The sequence below is a fragment of the Arvicanthis niloticus genome, chromosome 26 (assembly GCF_011762505.2).
Source record: "Arvicanthis niloticus isolate mArvNil1 chromosome 26, mArvNil1.pat.X, whole genome shotgun sequence".
Taxonomy (NCBI): Eukaryota; Metazoa; Chordata; class Mammalia; order Rodentia; family Muridae; genus Arvicanthis; species Arvicanthis niloticus.
In genome coordinates, this window is record NC_133434.1 from 24,538,167 (window position 1) to 24,557,521 (window position 19,355).

General features: G+C 41.3%; 1 protein-coding gene across 3 annotated transcripts in view; it reads right to left on the minus strand.

Moving 5' to 3' along the window:
- Window positions 1–19,355, minus strand: part of Elmod1 (ELMO domain containing 1) — a 57,536-nt gene that overhangs the window by 26,269 nt on the left and 11,912 nt on the right. For all 3 annotated transcript variants that reach the window (XM_076925239.1, XM_076925238.1, XM_076925240.1), the window contains exon 2: window positions 10,483–10,583. Coding sequence is in view for 2 of the 3 variants with exons in the window: in XM_076925238.1 (XP_076781353.1) it covers window positions 10,483–10,499 (17 nt within the window). In the remaining variant the exon portion in view is untranslated. The remainder of the gene's footprint in view (window positions 1–10,482; window positions 10,584–19,355) is intronic.

The following is a 19,355-nucleotide window of genomic DNA, read 5'->3' on the forward strand; positions in this document are numbered from 1 at the left end:
GAAGTGCCTGCTTCTTTGTGCTATTGTCCCAACTCTCATGGTACCTCTTGTTTTAGAGAGAATGACAACCTGTCACCCAGAATGTTATGTTCAGCCCATCTCTTCACATTATGTTCCTAGGAGACAGAATTATTTCTATTACTTCCCACTGGTGTTGTTTCTAAAAGATTTTGAATGTTCTCTGATTACCTCTACTTCCATCATAAGGTGTTTATGGTTATTCAGATCAATTACAATGGTTAACATTCTTAACAATGTGATTCATTTAGTTGACCAATTAGTCAACCAGTTATTTGGTTATATTCTTCATGCGTTTGAATTGTTCAGGTTCAAGTACAGTCAACAACCTTGTGTTAAAAGTTAGGAGTCTAATATGTCCAAAGGGACAGGCTTTAGATCTTATAAACACACACACACACACACACACACACACACACACACACACACACACACACGACAGAAAGTTCCAGTATCTAAGCTGCTCCACAAAAAGAAACAATGGAATACTTTTGCAGGCAAGAAAATCACACCGTAGGATAGCTAGTAACATAGCTAGTAACATGGAAATGCTCACAATAGTTACCAAACAGAAAAAAAAAATGCAGTCAAATACACATGCAATGACCTAAGTTTTCTCTAAGAGATAAAACAATTTTAATAGTGATTTATTGCTAATTATTGGTGTCATTAGCAGTATTTTCCTTGATCTATTAAGTACATTTTCTTTTTGATATATATTATTTTAAAAAGCTCAAAACTGATAAAAAAAAACCCCTCTAAAGTGTATAAAATGATCACCATAAGTCATAATAGGATATGTTTTTTTCTGTGCCCAGCCAATTACTATGAAATCATTACTATGAAATCTGACATTTAAGGGTTCAAGGCAAATACATTCTAAGCTCTGGTAGGATTCAGAATAACAGGTTTCAAAAAAAAGTTATCCTAAAAATAAATTTAGTAGAACATTTTGATTAGGCAAGTGAAAAAATGATAAGACTTAATGTGCTCCTTTTTTTTTTCTTCTAACTATCGGATGACTATTTAAGAAAAAAAAGGGGGTTGAGTTATCTCTTTGTTGACTGGTCTCCAGCTAACAATGATAGAAATTCTGGGAAGTATTACTTCTATTATAAACGTAAAGGAGGAAAGCCTTTACCTGTTCTGTTCTGGCTTTCAATTGCAAATGGCCTCAGCATGAGGACTAGTGTCCAAACAAAGCCCCTTTCAAGTCTGTGCATCAGGACTCTAGACCACATATCTCTGGGTCCTTGTAGTACCAAATCTCGAGAGTTAAAAGGCTCTAAAAATTGCTTTTATGGGATGCTATCATTTAGAAGTTGAATGTTCTCCAAAGGCCCTGGGGAATTTAAGTCTTGATCCCTAGGGAGATGCTCCTGGGAAGTGGTGAGACCTAGCAGGAGGTCTTTAGGTCACTGGGGGCCTGTCAGTGAAGGGACTGTGGGATCCTGTCCCTTTGCTGTATGGTCACAGGTGAGCAGCTTTGCTCCCTGAGTGCCTCCGACCTGAACTGCTGCCTCACCACAGGTTCAGAGTGATAGGGCACAGCAATTACTTCAAAATTATGAGTTAAGTAAATCTTTCCATTGAAGTTGCTCTCAGGTATTGATTACAGCAAGAGAAGCGTTTTAACACAGGGAGCTTCTTCATAGTCACTCTGCCCAGAGTAGAGGCACCAGCTATTTTAGAGCTTAAATCGGGCTCCAGAATGTCACCCCTGTGACTGCCATATCAAGATATCAGGTGTGTCTGAGACTTAGAAGTGTCATCGAGGTGTCAGGAAGTGACTTAGAGCCTGAGTACCATTTCTCCCCCAAATCTCCTTGTATTTCAGAAGGAGAAGCCACATGGTTTTTGCAAGCAGATGATTTTGTATAAACAAAGAAAAAAAGATATCACATTCTCTCTCTCTTTTTTTTTCATACCCCCAAAGGTGTTTACATTGTCAAGAGTAGTGAAATGCAGTGAAATTGCATGGTGGGCTTAGGATGAAAGCATCACTCTGAAGAGGAAGTGCCAGAAGACTATGGCAGCCCTGCCCCAGTCACATAAATCGTCCAACAAACTGTGAATGACAAACTCCCAGTGACCTGGCACTGACGTGCTACCTACTCTGTCATGAGCTTCAAGCCTGCAGTCTTTGTAACACTGTTTGTTATCCAAGATAAATTTAAATTTCCACTGATCTTGCTCTTTCTTTTTTTGAAAGAAGGGAAGTTTGTTTTAAAGATAAATATTTTATGTGTATAAGTGTGTCAGCATGTATGTATGTGCACCTCATGTGCCTGGTACCTGAAAGTTCAGAAGAGAGACTTGGATCCTTTGATCCTTTGGAACTGGAGTTAGGGATTTTGTGAGCTTCTGTGTGGGTGCTGGGAGCCAGACTCAAGTCCTCTACAAGAGCTACAAGTGTTTATAACTGCGAAGACAACTCTCTAGTCCATCCCTTGTTTTACTAATTAGCTAACATACATAGACACTTCATTTAAAGAACAGCTTTGCCACTTTAAATACTATCTTAAAAAATATCCTGATCTTCAGATCAATTAATATTTTGAGAGATATAATCTATTTTGTGTCTGTTGCATAGGCTAGTCTAGGCAAGGCATGCTGGGAAATAGAAGATCAGAGTTCTACCCCATGGAAGGACTAGAGCAGCAAAATTCCCATATGCATATGCGTGGATTCAATTACCAAAACTAGGAAGTTCATGGGGGAAATTCTTGATCAAAAGAAAAACAAAATTTTAAATGGTGGAATGTTTTGTGGGATTGTTAACTGTGTTGACATGTTGATATATTACTCAGAGGAGGAAATTAAGAGGCATATAAATATGTTTTTCCTTTTTGATTGAGGAAGGAAGAGACAGAGAGAGAGAGAGAGAGAGAGAGAGAGAGAGAGAGAGAGAGAGAGAGAGAGAAGGGGGACGTGGGGTGGAGAAAGGAAGGCAAGGTCTGTCTAGTTCTCGGTGTGGAAGAACTCATGGGGCTCATTCTTGGCCCTTTCCCATTGTGCTTTATGTCCTCGGGTTTGAGAGGGGGCATTGTAAACACAGTCCTGGACAGACCTGCCTCTGTCTTACCACTTCTACCAATGACACAGGCCTAGGGGGCTTCTCCCCACCTGAATAAGCAACTGGTAAAAGTTTTAAGGACATTTGCTGTTCTCCACTCACTATGACAAGTCTGTTAAATTTTGTAGGCAATCTCAGGACTAGAAGGTGAAGACTCTGACAGTCACCGATGCACAGGCAGTAGAGTTTTGCACTTGCTTATGATTTTTAATCATGTCTTTCTTATACTGTTTCAAAATGAGGTGCTGCAGCCCCTGAGCAAGAATGCCTTGCTGAAGCACAAGGAGACTCGGACGCTATAATAAGAGCTACTGTCTGTCTTTCATCGTCAACATTTTCTGTCACTGTTGTTTATTAACACACTGTTTAGTGGGGCTTTTGGATGAGTTCACGGCAATATTCTTCTGTAAAACAATTATGACTATATTTAGTATTGAAATTCACTCTTTAGCCTCAATCAGAGTAAATTATTGACAATGAATTATATCTTTGTCACCAAATAAAAGTGAACTCCTGTCTAGGCTGCTTCATGAGAGGAGAGCTGACAGTTGAATGAGGGTTCAGGAAGAGGAGATTCAGGAGGAGCCTGGTGGTGCCTTGCCTGAGGATGAGAGGTAGGGACCTGTGTTGCATACTACTTCATAATTTAAAATATGGGTGTGTGATATCTTCTTTCGAAATGATAAGAGAAAACAGGCCTAAAGAATAGTTTCACTGAATGTGCTAATGAAAGTCAATTCTTGCTTGAAGAAATCCTGCAATAAACAAGAAGTAGACTCTTGGTGAGAAACTAGAATATCCAAATGGAGAACCAGTGGTTGTCTCAAAACACAGTGGTCTAAGTGGAAACACTAACCACAGAGAGTCACTCAGCACCCCAGCATCACGTATACAGTCTAAAATGACCTGAGAACTGTGGGTGTTTGGAATAGAATTAATGTGACAAAGGTGTTTGACCTGGTGAATCAGACCTTTTTCTTCACATGCTTTTTAAAGGGGAAGAAAGAGTCAGAATATTTAATGCATGAACTGGATGGGAAATCACACGTGGGGGGGGGGGAAACAAACACCTGTGAGCCTCTGGAAAAATGTTTCCTACAGAGAGGGAGAGACCCTAGGCCCTGTCATCAGGTGGAGTAAGGCTTACAGTCTTTCTTAGCATTCTTCCTCTGAAGAGACCATACTGCCTACTGAGAAGTAAAAACAAAAGGGGCTGGTGGGTAACTATTTTCAATGGTTTGAAGCTGTCTCTAATTTTGTTGCCATGGTGATGGGCATTGTGTTTACATTCAGGGAGACTGAGGGTTTAGAGAATACGCAGGGATGTCGAGGTCAGTGAAATAATTAATTAATGGCTCATCCTCTTTTATCTAAGGAAAAGAAGATGGACGGTTAACTCAGTTTATTAATGTTATCATTACTCAAATTAAAAATCTGTTACTTAAAAGCATTCCTTTTACAAGATACATTTTTTTTTAAAGTCACATTCTTTTGTTCTGTGTCTACTATGAATGAGGGGACCAGCAAACACTATATATTGACATCTAGAACATACTTAAATGTCATCTCAACTATAAACTTTTATTGGCAAATAAAAGTACTTATTAAACTAGGGTCTGGGAGGACTCTATAAGTGCTTTCATCTCAAACAGGAGGACCTCAGTTCAATCCCTAGCACCCACATAAAGAGGCAGAGTGGCGATGTGCACCTGTAACACTACTGATGAAGAGGCAGAGACAGGGGGATCTCTGGGGTTCCTCTCCTGCTACTGTGGCGGAATCAGTGAGATCCAGGGTTAATGAGAGACCCTGTCTCAAAAAAATAAGGTAGAGCTTGTCTGAGGAAGACACCTAACACTGTGACCTTTGCCCCTACATAAATGTATGTATACATGCTTTGCACTCGACCACACACATGCACACAAATGCATGTACAGGAATAATAAATAAAAATTTATAACTGAAATATTGAAAAATATTATAATAATTCTAGAGGAAAATGTATGGTTCTGTTCTCTGAAATGGTACAGAAAAGCTTAGTCATTAAACGATAAGACTGATTTTGTTTTAAATTAATGCTTGTGTGTATGTCTTTATGTATGTGTGGGTATATGTGTGGTATGTGCATGTATGTGTATGGTATGTGTGTGTATGTGTGTGGTATGTGTGTGTCTGTGTGTGTGTGTGTGTGCCTATGAGTGTAGGTACCTGCCTGCAAAGGCTAGAACTTCAGAGATAAAGCTACTGGTGGTTGTGTGTTGACAGAGGTTGGCATTGGGAACTCAACTATTTTGCAAGAGCAGATGTGCTGCTTACCAGTGGGGTATCTCTTAGGCAATAGGAAAGCCAGTCTTGATTGTCCCACAGGGAGGTAAGAAAATACCTGGGAGGCCATTGTGGTTTTTTTTTTTTTTCCAGAGGAAGAGAAAAAATTCCGGTTGATAAATAACTAGAAACCAGAGCAGCTTCTATGGGGTGCCCCTGGCTTCCATCTTTGATCTTGCCTCTGAAGGAAAGGAGTATAAATAGTCACATGACCATAGAGTGAGCCCCTGAAAAGCTGAGGGGAAAGAGAACACAGGACTAGCAGTAGCACACTTTAGAGACAGCACAGGAGGGAATAACTGGGAAAAGATGCAAGTTAATAGATTTTACAAGAGTGCAGAATCAGTTGTTTATTTCAATGCATGGAAAAAATAAAATGTGTGCACAAAGATATATGTAGAGTAATGAGCTGTAGGTGTGCACATGTACACTTATGGTTTGTGTGGATGTAAGCATTTATGCTTTATACACACATATAAACATGTTTGTGTACGTATGTATGTATGTATGTATATATGTATGTGTCGTGAAAAAGGGAAAATTGAGACAGTGGATTAAAGTGCCCACCTTCTGTGAGAGGAATTGGTTGCATGGGCCATTCATGTATGTTTCTGGGTCTTGTCTTTATTTATTGTTTAAAGATAGCTTCCCTATCTAATAACCTCTACCAAGGCTTCAAGTGATACTAAGTAAATTCAGGCATAACCACACCCCTGTGCTGTTGCCCTCAAAATCAAAAGCACAGGAAGTCAGTTGGTATTGGATGGAACATTTGCCTGGATAGTCTAGAAATCAGACTGCAAATGTATTCGTAATTAGCCAGTATGAGCTGTGTGCTCTCAGACAAGCTACTTTGCCTCTCTGGGTCTCTGCTTTCACATGTGTGTTAAGGGAAGAGCTTAGACTGGGTTTTTAGTTAAAGGGAAAATCCTTTTCTAGCAGAGAAAAGGATTCTCTTCGAAGCCTGCTTTGAGTTGGGGTAAAAATGCTACCATGCTTTTGGGCTGTTTGATGCTATAGTTGCAAATGTAGGATTATCTCTTAATTCCTCTATTTACCCTCTGCCCACTCTAAAAGATATCCTTGTCTCTTGAAGTGGGGTACCGAAGCGCTCACTCTATTTTGCTCATTGTGGCTTTTCACCTGCTGTCCTTATTCTAAACTACTAAAGTGCTAGGTTCTGGAGCAAAGACCATCTCTCATTCATGCGTCTCACTCACAAAGATTCACAGTGGCACACGGTGTAAGGGTTACAAAATGCAGAAGCACCGGAAATAGGTCTGTGTTCAAATGCTGAGCAAGCTTCCTGGTCTTCCTCTATAGGATGTTCATCCAGTTCTTTACTACAGCTGCTCTAAGAAGAAAATTGCTGCAATATGGGTGTCATCTCAGCAAGTGATGACTGAAAGAATCAGTCTACCTGTTAGCTAAGCGCGACGGACTTTCAAAGCCCAGTACAGTTATGTGTGTGAGTGATGAAGCTTTAGTTAGCCAATCAGAACAGTAAAATACTTCCCCCAATTCCTTCAAAGCCCAGAGGGACGGATGGATCTGCTGTGTTGCTCAGTTCCTCTCATGGAGGTTTGAGTTTGGCAAATTCTTGCCCTTCTTTTCTTACTTCTGGAACGAACATACACAGGAAGTTTCGCAGTGGAGAAGTGAGAGACTGAGGCTGGAACAGGCAGCAGCAAGTATTTATGAGGAGTGTCTTCAAAATCCCCCTTTTCAGAATGTTCCAAAATAATGTTCTGGTGACTTTAAAAAAATCCAATTTCAAAATAATAAAATTCTAATGAGGGCAAAGATCTTGAGTACAAGTCTTGAGCCCCATTACGCTACCTATCCATTGAATTAACAGAAGTAGAGTATGTTGTAAAACCCTAAGCCACATGGGGTATAAACCACACTGACATCCTTTTGAGGTCGGGCATGTTGTTCTCATTCACTGTGTCCTTTGTTTTCTTTTTATCCAGCCGTGGCTAAGGTCAGATTAGGTGCCCATGGACAGTTAGCCAACATTCCACGACTTACAAACATATCCTCAGCTGGTGTACTCTTCCTGTAGTAATTATTTGTTCTAGCTGATGCATTTAAAGAAACATACATAAAACATTTTCTTTTTTCCTTTATGCTCTGAGCAGCTCCACTATTTACTATATGTGATGGCAGTGGCAGCTGAAGAGGCGCCTGCTGCTGTGATTTGATTGGCCTGTGCAAAACTCATGTTCAAAACTGATCTCCACTGTGAAATGCTAAGGGGTTGGACCAGTGACACCTTTGAGAAATGACTAGGCCATGGGTGCACCACCCTCATGAATGAGTCCATTTATGGGTTAGTGGATCAATCTGTTTATGATCTTGAAAGTAGGGCTCTTATGTAGTTTAGTTTGGGTGTCTGTCATAGCCCCTCTCACCACGTAGAGCCTTGGGATTCTTCAGGGCCTTTGGCAGCAAGAAGGCCCTCTTCAGATGTAACACTTCTACTTTGAACCTCCCTGCTTCCAGAATAATGAGCTGAATAAACTATTTTTTTTTTAAAATAAATTGTTCAGATTGAGGCATTTAGAAAAAAAGACTAATATAGACACCATATAGTTTAAATGTGAGTTAAAATACATTCTCTCTTACCATCTGGATTTCTCAAAGTTAATCTAGCTTCTTCTGGTGTTCATCCAGGACATATCAGCTAACACATGACACATGGGTCTCCTTGTGGCCTCTTAAAAAATGCTGAAATTTTCCTCAGTAAAAGTCAGCTCCTCATTTTACGTAATGTAATGAATCAAAAATTAATACCCGATTCACCCAGGCAATGTTATATATCTTTTTTTTGGTTGAAATGAAATGCCCAGCAGCTATGAGGATGGACTGTTTGGGGGAAAATAACCTTATAGAGTTTGTAAATTTCTTGATGTCTACCTTTCACATTCCATATACATTAACAAAGAAAACACCCCTGAATAATATGACAGTAAAAAATATTAAAAACAAAATATTAACCAAAAACCAGTAATCAACCAAGAATGGGCAACGAAGCTCCTTTTGTGTTTTCAAAATAAATAATTGGTGAAGACCCCTCTTTCTTTTAACACCTATTCATGTTGTGTCTGTGTTTGTGTATGTGCATGTACACACACTTGTGCACACGTGTGTGATTGTGTGTACCTGTTTGCCTGCAAGTATGTGGGTATGCCACAGCACACATGTGGAAAACAGCATGCAGGATTCGGTTGGCTCCTTCCACCATGTGGGTTCTGGGATCAAAATCAGGTCATCAGACTCGCCGTCAACCATCTTTCTTCTATAAGCCATCCTGCCGCCCCCTCATCTCCTTAATGTGCAGTCTGCTATTCTATCTGCCGTCTCACATAAGTAACGAATGACAGATGATCTTTATAAATATATGTGTCAAGGAAAAAGAGAAGTTTGTGTTAGAACACACAACTGACACTAGTTCACTATCACTGATCCTAGTGGGTACAAAACTTTACCAATAGATTTTCATTTTACCACTTCCCAATCATCATGTGGAGATTGGTTCTAAAATAAAGTATTAGGGTCTCTACAAACACACCATTGCACCCATTTGATTTATCAAGGAATCTTAGAGAAACCAATGCTACAATTTCTTGTAGAATGGTTTTGGCTCAAGTCCAAAATGCACTGAGACAGAAGAAAAAGTTCACCAGTACAGGCTTGACACAAATCCCACAATCACCCCGACCTCTGTGATGGAGGAAGCTCCTGGCTGCTAAGCTTCAGGCCACATGGAGCTTCTTGTTAGCATGGTTCTACAGCTAAAGGATTTATATTTCCATTCAGGAGATAGTCATACCAGTTTTTCTTGACTGTATAAACAGGTGGGTTAATAACTAAACCAAAAACATATCAGGTCAAATAAATGTCTTAGTGATATCTTTTCACATAGCTGAGATAAACAAGTTAGTGAATATTCTGTTCAAGATACCAAACTCTGTAATTGTGATCTCCAGATAGTTTTGAATAATTACCTAGTAATCACCACTGGTCATATCAATGTACAGTGAATCCCTCACACCCTTGCCTACGCCTCCATAAACAATGATGGAAGCAAAGCCAGTGGGGAGAAGCAAGCCTTAAACTGCCTCTGAGAGAGCCAAATAATTTCTTCAAAGAAGCAAGGCCATTGCTTAGAGGGTGAGCAGAGCAGATGTGTAACAGACGGAGGTCACTATCTTGATGGAAAAAAGATTACATTTTTTTGGGAGCATGTATTTAATTTTCTAAGACTCAGACTGACTTTATTTTGTCATATTTTGCTATGATTCAATTTATTTTATTTTATTTTTGTTTTCGAGAAAGGGTTTTTCTGTGTAGCCCTGGCTGTCCTGGAACTCACTCTGTAGACCAGGATGGCCTCAAACTCAGAAATCCGCCTCTGCCTCCCAAGTGCTGGGATTAAAGGTGTGCACCACCACTGCCCGACTTCAATATATTTTATTAGAAAATTTGATGGCAATTAGTAATCTTGAAGTTAGTTATAAGATGTCCACACAACATTTTCTAAACAGCAGGACTGTCCAAAGAACTCTAACACAGATACTCCACACAGGTCTTTCTGGAAGCTGATAATAGATACCACAGAGACATCACCAGGCAGCAGGAAGAAGCTGAAAACAGATTGTGGTCAGAGAAAATACTAGTGTGGTTTGGTGTGTCAGCCAAGCCCTAACTTTTTGGAGATTTAAAATACTTTATTTCAGAGCAGTGGATTTTACACAAATTACATTAATTTGATCCCTTAATAGATGATTCATAGACTTCAAATTTCAGGTGGCTACATATTATTCTTCAGGGACACATGTCTCCAAGGTCCACATGGAGCCCAGACTCTCCTGTCATCTCCACAAGCTCTCTCAACATCAAAGGGTTGACAAGAGTTAGGATCATGCATTACCCTCATTCAAGATGCAGTGCCAACAGACCTGTCTTGGGACCACAGCTGAGGAACAGAGGAAACAGTTCTCTAACAGGCAAGGGAGATTCAGTTTCAGAGGGTTGTCCAGGGAGCCGAGGTCACTTACCTCAGGAAGTGCTTCATTGTGCAGGTGGTGACTGTCTGGATACTACGCCAACTGTCTTCAAGCAACTGCTTCCAAATTTGCTTTTGCAAAGTAAGTGTAGGCTACAGGGAAAAATTAGATGAGTTACTGGGATTTCCAAACAAAGTCCTCCTGTCTTGCTGGGGTAAGACAACGTGCTCCATGCCCAGAACCTATCATTAGAACTGCCCACTAGAGGAATCCAGAGGCTGGAGATGAAAGCTGAGGCCTTTCACCTTACAACTGTGCAATTAACTTTGCATTTTAACTCCCTTGCTGGGCATGGTTTTGTGAGCTTTAATAATGTGCCTCTTCTCTTTGGGAGATGTTTTTCATAATATTTTAAGGAACAACAAGTTTAAGAAAAATAAAATAAGGAATCATAGAAACTACTATCATGGTTTCCAGGTACCCAATGACCCCAGCACCCTTAACTTTCCAAAAGCACAATTCAAAAAGAACTGGAAGGAGATGATACTATTGTTAAGCTCAGAATTAGTATAAGTAGTATATGTTAATAGAAAATTGTAAATAATTGTTCAAGAGCCAGGTGCTCCTAACAAATAAATAAATGTGCCAAGTTCAAGGTATGTATGTACGTATGTACGTATGTACGTGTGTACGTGTGTACGTGTGTACGTGTGTACGTATGTACGTATGTACGTATGTATGTATGTATTTTGCACAATGAACAGAGGAGTAAGATACTACATTTGTACAGTTCTTTGCAGTTCAAAATTTTCCTAAGAGAGATCCTAGAAGAATCATAGAAGAGGAAGATAAAGACTGTAAGAGCGGAAGACAGGGAGGGGCTGTGAAACGCCATCTTCTGGACATGTTGTGGCGTTACAGTCTTATCTCCCAGAGTTGTGGTTATATGCCCTTGGCCTGTACAAGACTGGTCCTGTTAACATATGTCTCCCAGGCCCTTTGCTCAACTATTGGCTACTGATGGATTCTGGGAAGGGAGAAGTCACTGTCTTTAGCTGTGTATCCATTGGTGAGGACACCAAGTTCCAATAGATAGCCCTGGTTAAAGTCAGTGCATCACAGAATGAAGCAGGCAGGCATGATGGTGAGAAAGGGATTTGTGGGAAGGGAAGGAGTTGAAAACGGAGGCGAGAGTGAGGGTGGAAGTGATTAAATTGTCAAACAACTCGTTTAAGTTTAAAAACCTCAATAATATTTTCTTTCCCAAAGCCTATGGCTTCGGCACATCTGCTCTCTTCTGGCAAGGATGATACACAGGGCAGTCTACAGAGAACTGGTTTAAAATAAGAGCAGAGAGAAGATACTCTTGAAGGAAGGGCAAAGCTTCAGGAGAAGTGAGTGGGACAGAGTGTGTGCACACACCACACACACAGCACCACAGCTACCACCTAGAGCAGCTCACAAGTCAGGGGACACAGCTCAACTAAAGGCCAGTCTTCTCCTTAACACATATGTGAGTCTACAGATACTCTCTACAACGTACAGTCTACGTGTCTAAAAAAAGAATCTACACATGTGGTTGATTGCTTCTGGCAAGACAGAGAGAGGGAAAATGACCTTTGACGTTGTAAGTGCTTTTCTTTTAAAATATGTCAGAAGCAAAATTAAAAATAACACTTGCTCATTTGGGGTGGTAGGAACATTACATCATTCTTTGTATATCTGAGGTTTCCAAATGAAACCAATTATGAGTCCAGTTTTTAATTTAATTATGTAATGCTTTCAGAGATCTTATGGTTTCTCATATAGTCACCTTTGCAAGGAGCCAGAGAGTCTTGGAGAAATGGCCAATTTATAATTGGGTCATGTTGAGAAATATCTTGCCAGAAAAGGACGTGCCTAAGGCCAAAGGGGGTATTTAAAATAAACACAAATACACATGGAAAGAGCCCCGGTGGCCAGAGAAGGAACAATCTGGGAGCAAAATCAAGCAATATTGAACTAGAACCTGTGAGTAATGGAGACCCACGGTTCTGTATCTGCACAAATGAAAGACTGGATCAGTAAACACAGGGAAAAGGCTACACAGGTCTCCGCCACACAGGAATGTCAATTAAATAGGTTGACACTTTGTCCTCAAGGAAGCTATGCAAAACTTCTTGCCCCTTAAAGGGGCTAGACCTAGTGTCTTCCTGAATACTGTAAGGTAAGAGAAAGGAGTAAGTGACATGGGGCATGTGACAAGCACTGCCCTAGTCAGGAGCTAAAAGAAAATGTCACCCGAAAGAGGTCTCACTGACAGCAAATAGCAGTATGTACATGATACTTGCTTCTGTGGTTTCCCCGATCAGTCCTATCATCCCGGTCTAATCTGGGGAGATACCAGACAATCCCCAAGGGAGGACATACACAGAGTACAGAGTCTCAAAATACTCAAGGTAATCAAAAATAAGGCAAGTCCAGTAAAGTACAGAAGCCAAGAGGTGTGTTCCTAAAGAGACAGGTATCCTAGGCAGGGCCCCAAAAGCAGGAAAGGAGAATAAAGTAACAGCTAACAGAAAGTTAGTAAAGGTCAGTCCAGAGAGCCACAGTCAGAGGGTGGAGGCACTCACTGTGGAATCACCTGAATTCAATTCTCATGATGGAAGGAGAGAATAGACTCCTGAAAGGTGACCTCTGACCTACACACACACACACACACACACACACACACACACACACACACACACGGATGGCAAGTTTGTGCTTGTACTTATACACACACATCATGCACATACACACAGAGTAATAATAATAAAGCAAAATTTAAAATACTTATAAAAGGAAAAATGTGAACTTGGATTAATAATGAGATCCTAATACATGTCTGCTAGTTGTGGCAAGGACATTGCATCAGTGCAAGATATGAGTACTGGAAATTGGGAGGTAGTATAAAAAAACTATCTGTATTGCTTGGGGAACTTCTCTGCAAATGAATATTATTTTAAACTTAAGTGTTTTAAAGAATTAATGCCTCTTCTGCCTTACACCCAGAGCTACCCAGTAAAGATGCAGGGTGAATTAGAGGGGTGTGGCTGCATTCTTCAGACTTAACCATCTTGAGTGACAGGCTGATAAGGCTGATGCCATTCAGGCTCCGTTTCCCTGCCCATTGTGATTGGTGGATCCTGAGAGGGGAAGGAGGGGGCAGTAATGCTGTGTGTGTGTGTGTGTGTGTGTGTGTGTGTGTGTGTGTGTGTGTGTGTGTGACACAGAGAGAGAGACAGAGAGAGAGAGAGCACTCAGGTAGCTGTGGGCCTGATGTAATAATGAAAAACAGATTTTTCAGGAGACAGCTTCAGCGAGTCAGCTTTAATTTGGGGGAACAAAGGCTACTTAAACCTTTGGGGGTGGGTGGGTATTGGGATGAATGTATGTTTTTGGCCCTGGCCAGGGTGCTAGAGAGACCTCATCTGCATAAGGAGGAATTCCAGATGCTGCTTGACATGACCTTATAAGAGGAGAGGAAATTAAACTGGCTACCAGGCTACAAGACCTCCTGGAGGGGTGGTAAAGTTGGGGCCACAGGCCTACCTACACTGGGATAGTCAAGCCTGGAGTCGGGGAGGGGTGTTCTGGGGTTTGGACATACCCTGACACCCCTCCCCCTCACTACCCCATCCCCTGGTCCCACAGCTCCCAGACTTCACAACAGGAAAACAGATAGGTACTTAGCACAGAATTACAAGTAGAACTGTGACCCGAGACACCAAGTAAGACATCAAGTAAGAGAGACTACCATCTTAAATGCAGGGGATGGGGGCTCCCTAAAGAGCACATACAAAACCTGTGAAGTAAAAGAAAGCACAATGCCTATAGGGAGAGGATGTTCCTATGCCTGAGGTGGTCCTCAGTGAGAAGGCAATGAGATGTGGTAGGCCTATCAGAAGGCTTTGTAAATGATGTTAAAGAGTTTGAAGCATCTCAGGTGAGTAGTGAGAACGACTGCAAGTTTTCAAGTTGGTATGTTACACGATTTGATTATTGCTTTAAAAAAAAACCCAGGATTTGATTATTGGGGCTAGAGAGATGGCTCATGGTTAAGAGCATTGGCTGTTCTTCCAGAGGACCTGTGTTTGATTCTCAACACTCGCATGTGTCTTAGAACCACCTGTAAGTCCAGTTCAAGGGGATGTGATACCTTCCTCTGGCTTCGGTGTATATAAAGTATGCAAGTGGTGCACAGACATTTGTGCCGGCAAAATGTCCACACACATAAAATAAAATTGAAAAACACACTTTGATTGTAGTATGAAGAATGAGTTGTCCTATGGTGAAATCGCAGGTAGTGATACCATTTAGAAGCTTTCAGTGACACTCCTGGCAGGGATAATTGTATAGAAAGGCAGTGACTAGAGAGACATAATGAAGAATTTGAGAGATTTAGTGGGTAGAGCTGGCAAGGCTTTTAATGGTGGGGTTGGCAAAGGAAAATGAGGAGCTAACACAGGCCTCTGTCTGTGGATGGCAACTGAACAGGGAATTCACTGAGCTACAGAATTCTGCAGAGTTGGACTTGGGAGTCTAGGACATTCTAGGTTTCTAGGGCCAAGTGATGGTATGGAGTGCTAGATAAATGGACTATCAAAGCAGGTAATTAGCATCTTAGTCCAGATGAAATTACTAAAAAACCATGTACACAGACCATGCCCATCATAACAGTTCTTCATGAGAATGAGATTAAATTAGAGATCTCACAAAGCAGAGGTGGTAAAGAACCAGTTACAGCCAGAAAAACACTGTCAGACTCAGCAGGCCATTGTCTCTCAAGTAGTTCAATTTTATATGGCTACAAAATTGGTTTATCATAAAAATATTTCATGTCCATTACCAGAAAAACAGTACTAAGTTCTCTCCTAGGGAGTTTGACCTGTCTAGTCATGGGTTCTTGGCCAGACATCAAGAAGTAAGTTTAACCACGGGGCGGGGCAGGGGAGGGTGGTTGTGGTTGGTACTGCACCAAACAGAGCAACAGAATTTGGAACTAGGAGGAAGACTTACTATCTCCGGGGAAAGTTGCCATTCGGTAGAGAGGGAGGGGTGGTTATGATGCAAAGTTCAGGAGAGAAAGTTCATAGCTTGAACCTACAACTGACCATCTGGTATCTTTAGTCAAGCTGCTTGGTCTGTTTAAGGTTCAGTGGGAAGGGTAGTTATATCTACCTTCCAAGGACTGGATGAACCAAAGCATCTAGGTGCTTAGTATCCTAAAGGTACAGCGTGGGCACCCAGGGCCTGAGCATCCATGGCACAGTGACTTTATCATTATCACTGTATCTTCATCTAAAGTAAAAGATCATTTTTGTCAACAGTCATTTAAGAAACTGGAAAAATAAGTTCACGCAAGCTTTTGTGACCTGAATTGGCATAATGATGGCAGTATGACTAAGAAGCAAGCAGGCGATGAATATTTATCAGGTAGCATCAGCCAGGTTCACTTATTGGGTAGAAGAAAGTGATTGGGAAAACAATAATCAGTTGTAATAACCTGTCCTTTAACAGGAGGCAAGGGTAACAGCAGTAACAAATTAGATCTACTTTATTTTTTCCCTCCCAAGAAACACTAAAAATGGCTTGTTGTTAAACAGTAAGCAAAATGCCACTTAACTTATTGCCCATTGGCAAATGATTATATAAGTTAGCCTGACTTTATACAGAAAAATGCTTAGTTCGTATTATGGCCTGTTTCTCTATGTTTCAAAGGGGGTGCTGTTTACTGCAATCTTTGTAGTAAGTGAGAAGGTGCAATCTATGATGCTTTGGGTTGCTGTTGCTAGGAGATATTCTTTGAGTTGCTTTTCAGTGAGGGTGCCAAGTGCCATAGTCCTCTTTTGTAGCCAATTTATCACTGTGTACATTTCCCTCCATCTCCACCATTGTCACAGTGTGGCTACAGTAGACGCCTGCAGTGTCTGTACACACTGGCCTGTTACCTTTAATGATTACACAGAAATTACCTACTTGGTTATATAGTTCACTCACTGACAAATGCAGATGTCAACTTTGTTTTGTTCAATTCAGAAAAAGTTACCATTTTTCTGGTTAGACAACATTGCTACCTCTTTCATGGGAATTAAGGAAAACAAAGCCCACTCTGTGGACTGTCTCTTCCCCATGACTTTCTTCCTAGAGGGAGGTTATTCTAGGGTGGACATCATAACTTTCTGTTGGATTCTGCATTCTTAATATTGTTTCAAAAACCTAAAGAGAGAGAGAGAGAGAGAGAGAGAGAGAGAGAGAGAGAGAGAGAGAGAGGAAAAAAGGAAGGAGGGAGATGGAGAGGAAGGGAGGGAGGGAGGGAGAAAGAGAGAGAGAGACGGAGGGGGGGGGAGAGACTTATGTGCTTACCTGGAGGCCAAAGGAGAATGTCAAATGTTCTGTTCTATGACTGTCTTGCTTATTTCCCTGAAGCAAGGTCTCTCACTGAATCTGGAGCTTGACCTTTTAAGAGACTTGTGCATTAAGTCCCAGCAATCCTCCTGTCTCTTCCCCTGCCAGTGCTAGGGTTACAGGTGCCTGCATCTATGTTCAGCCCGTGCAGCAAGCTCTCTTACCTACTATGCCATCTTTTTACTCTCTCCCCATCCCCCCTCCAAGTGATCTTTTTCTTATTTCTTTCCTGCCCAGGCTCCTAAGCTCCACGGTGTCTGGTGTGCTGTGCTCTCTCTGTGGTGTTTTTCAGAATGAATGAATGCTCTTGTCTTTCTTAGGAAAATGCATGCTAAAAGCATCAATTGATAACACTAGTAAAACAAACTCTAAATTTCCCACCTGGAAGAAAAAGAAGACCTATCTCTTATTTTCCCTAGGATAACGAACACAATGATGGACTAGGCTTGTGATGCTTGGCAGGGCCCTGCAGTGACTTGTCTCCCTGTGTACAGAGCTGAGCAGATCCAAAGAGAAAGATCAAATGGCTGAGCTTGCTGATCAAACACCCAGAGAGCTGGTATTCAGTATGGGGCTGTGCTGTTATCTGTCTCTTCTCTCTTTTTCCAGCTGAGAGGGAAGGGACAGTGATCACTGGTCCATGGCTTCTGAAAGGTCCCTGGCCCCCCAACATCAGGGGACCAGCGCTGCCTTCTTTGAGTATGGAGTTCCCTGTGGTTCTTTGTAAAGTACCACAGAGTAAACCCATCTCTTCCATCCTCCCATTGAACACCCCAGGGAACTCTACTAGAGGCAGCCAAAATCTTTTCTTCAAAATTTTAATCCCTATATGGGGGGTGGGGGCAGAAAGGCAAAAGAAAAACCTGCCTTCTGCCCAGTCTTCAAATTTTAACTGACTGTATGCTCTAACAACCAAAATGCTTATGGGCTTGTGGTGCTCGCATATACATAAAATACAACCCACAAAGTGAATACTACTTCATTCTAACATCTGCCCAATATGAATATCCCGCTATTTAAAAACATTTATATAGAATACATTTATAAAAAAAAATCTGGTTCTCTGCCTCCCAAGTTCTGGGACTTAAGGCATGTGCTACCTCCACCTGGTATAAAATCCGACCTCAAGAATTAAATCTTAGTTTAAGGTTGTAGAGTTAATAACAACTAATATCTACACCCAACTTGCTAAAAGATGGGCAACAACCAATGGGTTTTGCTTGTATAAACTCAATCCTGGCCACTTCATGAAGTGAATCATAATTATTGTCTCCATTTTGTAGCTGGGGAAATCAAGCTGGAGAGGTTAAGGGACCTTCCAAGGAAGGGCTCTGGTTAACAGAAACAGAGTTGAGATTCAGATGCAGTGTAACTCTTCATAGATGCCTCTAGAAGCCACATGGTACAATATTCCAGATAGACACGGAAAAGAGAGTAAAAACTACACTTCATTTACACTAGAGTGCAAAGCCAGGAAGCCATCAAGGTGTGGGTCTCACGTGTATCCCAAGCTGGAAGATCAGCTTCCAGGAATGCCTGACTTTGCATGTTTATGGTCTTTTAAGGACATGACGCAATAAAAATAGAGATGGCATTCCTCAGTCAGGTAGAGATTTAGGACTTTACTAAAAACAGTCATAAAGTGGGCCTGGAGAGATGGCTCAGTGGTTAAGAGTACTGCCTGCTCTTCCAGAGGACCAGGGGTTGACTCCCAGTATTTACATGGTGGCTTATAACCTTCCATAGTGCCAGCCCCAGGGGATCGATCCTACACTCTCTTTTGGCCTCCTCAGGCACTGCACGCATGTGGTACATAGGTATACAGTGCAGGTAAAACACCTTCACATAAAATAGATGTAAAATAAATATTGTTTTAAGAAAAAGAAATAGATGTGTTTTTTTTTGACCCATCCCGTCCTCAGTATATTTAGGTAGAAAAGACAAAATGGAGGGGAAAGGTGAGCACCCTCGGAAAGGCTCGTGCCCTTGGAAAGGCTCATGCTAACAAATGCCTGAAGCTGGTATGGTTTAAAGATCAGATAAGCTCAGTTCACATCAATTCTTTATTATGCTTTGAATGTATGCTCGTCTATAGATGGTTCCCAAAATGTTAGGGAAAAAACTCCCCCCTCCAAAATGAGCATGCCAGCAGGAAACACATCTGCATGGGACACGAAGCAAGGACATGGATGGTGGGTGAGGAGTCTGGGCAAAAATAACCTTCGTGAACTGCTGCGGCAGGCAGAGTCACACACCAAACAAGAGCACCATCAATCTTTTCAGATCAAACGAGTCTAGCGTCAGATTTTGGTTGGGTGAGTAAATAGATCTAAATTAGCAAATTCAGATAATGTCTATTTTCAGCCTGCTGATCAAGTCCTGAGAAGTAACCAATCTCTACAAGATGAGAGACTCGTCATTTTAAAAGGATACAATGCAAACAAGAGAACACATTCGACAAAAAGGACAGGGAAAGGAAGGAATTAGTAAGGCTT